Source organism: Microtus ochrogaster, chromosome 1 (assembly GCF_000317375.1).
Source record: "Microtus ochrogaster isolate Prairie Vole_2 chromosome 1, MicOch1.0, whole genome shotgun sequence".
Classification (NCBI taxonomy): Eukaryota; Metazoa; Chordata; class Mammalia; order Rodentia; family Cricetidae; genus Microtus; species Microtus ochrogaster.
Genome location: NC_022009.1, coordinates 34,758,187 through 34,762,807, shown reverse-complemented (window position 1 = coordinate 34,762,807; position 4,621 = coordinate 34,758,187). Strand labels below are relative to the sequence as shown.

Sequence of the window (4,621 nt, the reverse complement as noted above, 5' to 3'; positions counted from 1 at the left end):
TGCCTTAAAGTTCTTGTCAAATAGATCTTTCACTTCCTTGGTTAGAGTTACCCCAAGATATTTTATGCTGTTTGTGGCTATCGTGAAAGGTGATACTGCACCCAATTTCTAAAGATATTTGCTTGTACATTTCTTTAGTGTGAATGCATTTAAAGCCTCAGGGACTGTACCTGAACTCACTGATCTGTTTTTTCTGTATTACTTCTGTATCCTGCTCTGTGGAATTGAACTTTAGTATTTATGTGTACATGTTATGGGTTACATATAAAGCTATCATGCCCATTGCCTCAGAAGATAATTTGTGGCAAGTGTTTAGAAGCTCATCGTTCAGCAGGAATACCAACTATAGTAGATGATGGCCTCTGGTGTTTATTGCTGTGCATATCCGCTCACTCTGCTCCTGCTGTTCTCACCTGCATCTCATTACCTTCCTTCCATGCTTTTTTAGGTCCTCATGATGACACATAACAAAGATATCTACTAATAATGGATGTTTCCTCTCGTTTTGAGAACAGGTTTCTAGTGGCTGCTATAAACGGCATGTCTATGAAGTGCCTTCAGGAAAACACCTTGTAGACCATGCTGCCATTGATAGGATCACATGGGCTACCTGGACAAGGTAAATAATCACTTCACTAAGTGATTTTTGAGGTTGGAGAAGTTGGAAATTATGGGTTGGGAATGTGGCTTAGTAGCATGAACAAGGCCACGTTTGAGCAGAAAACAGGAAACTAGCCTAGGCATGGTTGCTCAACTTTGTCCTAGAGTATGGGAGGCAGAAGTGATTCAGGTTCAAGGCACACTTGATCTACATAGCAAATTTGTGGCTAGCCAGGGATATATTGCATGACCGTCTCAAAAACAAAAGTAGCAAAGTCTATTTTTGAATTATTGCATGATGGAATACATGATTTTGTTGTCCTGACTTGAATTTTAACAAATAAATAGTATGTTGATTCTGGGACCCCTTCCATTTAAATACTATCCTACACTTTATCAGTTTCCATGGCTCAAATAAGTTCTTGAAAAGCATTAGTGTAATGACCTTGAATATGTCATGGCATTTTCCCAAGAGATCAACAGTAATAAAGCAGCTGGTAGAGCCAGGAGATACACATCTTTACCCTAGCATTTGAGAGGCAGAGGTAATTTTTGTTTAATATGGTTAGAATGTCTTGTTTTCTGTGGTGCATTTGTTTTCCCTCTACCTAGTATTCTGGGAGATGAAGTTATGGGAATCTGGTCCAGACATGCTGAGAAAGCAGATGTCACCTGTGCCTGTGTATCTCATTCAGGAATCAGCCTTGTGACAGGAGATGACTTTGGCATGGTTAAATTATATGATTTTCCATGCCCAGAAAAATTTGTAAGTATTTAGTATTTTTGTATTACTTTAGTTGTATCTTAGATGATTCATCTTTTCCCACATTATATAAAATGTTATGGTGCTGATACTAAATACTGTAGTTAAAATTTCATTTCCAAAGATTTCCTCAAGCTTCCTCAACACCCAAAATAAAAGCTATTAAAAACAAATCTTCCAGGCCAGGTGTGGTGATGCCTGCCTTTGAGCTCAGCACTCCAGAGGCAGAGGCAGAGACAGGTAGATTTCTGAATTCAAGGATAGCCTTGTCTCAAAAAACAAATCTTCCCTATAGTCTCTGGAAACTCGTAGACAAATTTTGATGAGCTTTTACTAAGTTCCACCCTACCCCCTTTTATTCAGAGAGAAAAGCTTCCAGGGACCTGTAGATATGACTAACCAAATGACTTAGTTTGTTGTACACAGACCTGTAAACTGCCAGGGGGCTACCTCCCTCTTGTGATAAATTTTGGGAACCTTTGTATACATCACTAATGAGGGAGTTTTGTTTCTGTTTTAGGCAAAGCACAAGAGGTTCTTAGGTCATTCTCCCCATGTGACGAATATTCGATTTACCAGTGGTGATCGACATGTTGTCAGCGCTGGAGGCGATGACTGCAGGTCAGTATTTCAGTCCAGGAAGAGCATGACTACCTCAGTGCTAGTGAAGACTTACTAAAGTAACTCTATACAGCACTGGTAATGAAGACAGCCAGCATCTCTCAGATGGTAACAGCCAGTGACTCCAAAGCCAGTACCTCATATAAACAAACAAAAGTTATTGTACATGTGATCCGAAAGATAAATTGGCAAAATCTAAAAACCTAGAATGTGATGAGCTCCTTGTCACTTTTTTTTGATTGTAGTTTGTTTGTCTGGAAATGTGTACATATGCCTCACTGAACTGCCAGTATGATGCTGAGAAGACTGAACAAATCTCACCTCAAGACCAGTTCCATGACAAAAAAACCAAAACCAAACTCTGCATGGTCCAGTGGTGCTAACTGAAGACTGACAGGGAGGGATGCAGAGAACCATCCACACAGCAGAAGACTGACAGTTCACAATGCTTGCTGTATGTACCAACCCATAATCTGTACACTGCCAGATAATTATATTGCAAATGACTGAATTACTTGATAAAAAGCCATCCTCCTCTTATTGAGGAGTGTGTAATTTGGCAGACTTGCCCAGGAGATTTAGGGTACAGCAGTCTTAAAAAAAAATTGAAAATTTTCTCATGTCTAACATTTCTTCAATGAAATATTTCACCCTTGTACAAGGAAAGGCGTAAGTAAGTGACCATCATCCTAAAGTGTCAGTTTTAAAAATGCAAACATTTTTCTTAGGGGAACTTACATAAGCTTTCCTGGCAAATGTTTCTTAAACATTAGTTTAGTGCCCCCTGCAAAGGACACTGCTCCCCACAGTCTGCTGAGAATAGATCCCGTCAGCAGCATATGACGTCTACGTTTTCAAGCTTGAGCTGTCAAGCTCAAAAATCTTTGTGTTTTGGAGCCATCTCCATAAAATTTTGAAGCAAAATTATGGCATTAATGGGAAAGTGATAATAATGAACATTCATTTCCACGTGTACAGTTTTTTAAGGTTCTGTGATAGCAATAGCTCTTAACAAAAAGATAATACTGCATATTTAAAGGTATGATCTAATTAGTAAACCTGTTTATTGTGTAAAAAAAACATTAAATTCATACACAAATAACACTGGGCATACATTTTTATAGTTTTCTATTGAAACAAGCTGTTTAACTAGATGTATGCCAACCTGTAAGGCTGTTTTCCAAAATGAATGACTCTAGGATCATCTGAAGGAACTCAGTCAGAATCCTTCCATTTTAATGCTGCCAAAGATTGGGACTTACCTTCCAGGACTCTGCTGTTTAGCATCACTAGTTTCTTCAACACGAGAACTCCAGTAGACTGCTGTGTAAAACTTATTTTTCTACATGTGATGACACCGAGGATGCTCTACTGGTTGTTTCCATTTTTATTTTACTGTGTAAATTATCTTTGTAGCATAGATTCCCTCCCCCAAAGCCTCTGGAATCCTGTTTGGTTTGCTATGTTTTCTATGGCTCAAAAATTGTGAATATTAAAACCAGAATGAACACACTGCATCAGAGAACTTTTGTCTAAGCAGTGCTTGGAGCCTGGCAAGTTTTAAAGCTGAAGGCTGATGAAGAAACTTCAAGGACCTTAAAGCATAAGCTCTTTCACTGCTCATGCCAAATGTTCCATCTATATTAGGCCAAGTTTTAGAATACACTGGTATTACATAAAATGGGAGTCAATAAATTAAAGAATTCATGTAAAAAGAAAACCACCTTCAAATTTAAGCATGGTATATATTATAGTTCTAAGGTTTCCCCTCTGGACAGCTTGCCAGCTTTTAGTTACCAAAAAATTTCAGTTCTATAAAAGTCCATAATGTTAAGTAAACTATAAAGAAAAAACTGCTTCCTATTTTTTCCTTTGTCCCCCAAAGTGGCAGTCCTTGCTGGATTAACCAACTGTGAAAAGGATGACGAATCATATCCAATCTGCCCTATAGGTTTTAAATCCAGGGAATTATGGTGTGTACTTGCACGATCTGAATCTATAGCCCAAGACTGCCACCAGTTGTCATCCCACTTGTTTCCGATGCAAATGATGCCAAAGCACATAGCACACGCTGCTACTCTGCATCATCATCAACCATGTCCACTCTTTCTCTGTGTGATTTCTTGTGTGGTTTCATTTAGAACAAGTAGTCCAGTTAATTGTTTTAGGGTCAGAGTAAGCCTGTCTATAAACCACAGTCTTGAACAACAAACCATTCAAATGTGGGGCTATAACATGTACTTCAGATGATAGAGTGTGTACCTAAATTTGTAAAGCCCTGGATTTAATCCCTAGCACCACATATTAAATGGGGCATGTCTATAATCCCAGGTGTAAGCACAGAATCAGAAATTCACAGTCATTCTTGCCTACATAGTGCGTTTGAGGATAGTCTGAAGTGAGACTCTACGTTAAAAAAAAAAAACCAAAACCAAAACCAAAAAAAAAACCTTTTTAATTGTGTTTACGGTCACTGTCTACTAAATAACAGAAAGTAATTGGGGCCGGGTGGTGGTGGTGTACGCCTTTAATCCCAGCACTTGGGAGGCAGAGGCAGAGGCAGGTGGATCTCTGTGAGCTCGAGGCCAGCCTGGTCTACAAGAGCTAGTTCCAGGACAGGAACCAAAAGCTACAGAG

General features: G+C 39.0%; 1 protein-coding gene across 1 annotated transcript in view; it reads left to right on the top strand.

Annotated features, from left to right (window-relative positions):
* Window positions 1-4,542, top strand: part of Eml5 (echinoderm microtubule associated protein like 5) — a 121,294-nt gene extending 116,752 nt beyond the window's left edge. The window contains exons 41-44 of the mRNA XM_005343438.2: window positions 516-619; window positions 1,213-1,366; window positions 1,884-1,984; window positions 2,230-4,542. Of these exons, the coding sequence (XP_005343495.1) occupies window positions 516-619; window positions 1,213-1,366; window positions 1,884-1,984; window positions 2,230-2,266 (396 nt within the window). The 3' untranslated portion in view covers window positions 2,267-4,542. The remainder of the gene's footprint in view (window positions 1-515; window positions 620-1,212; window positions 1,367-1,883; window positions 1,985-2,229) is intronic.
* The last annotated feature ends 79 nt before the right edge of the window (window positions 4,543-4,621 follow it).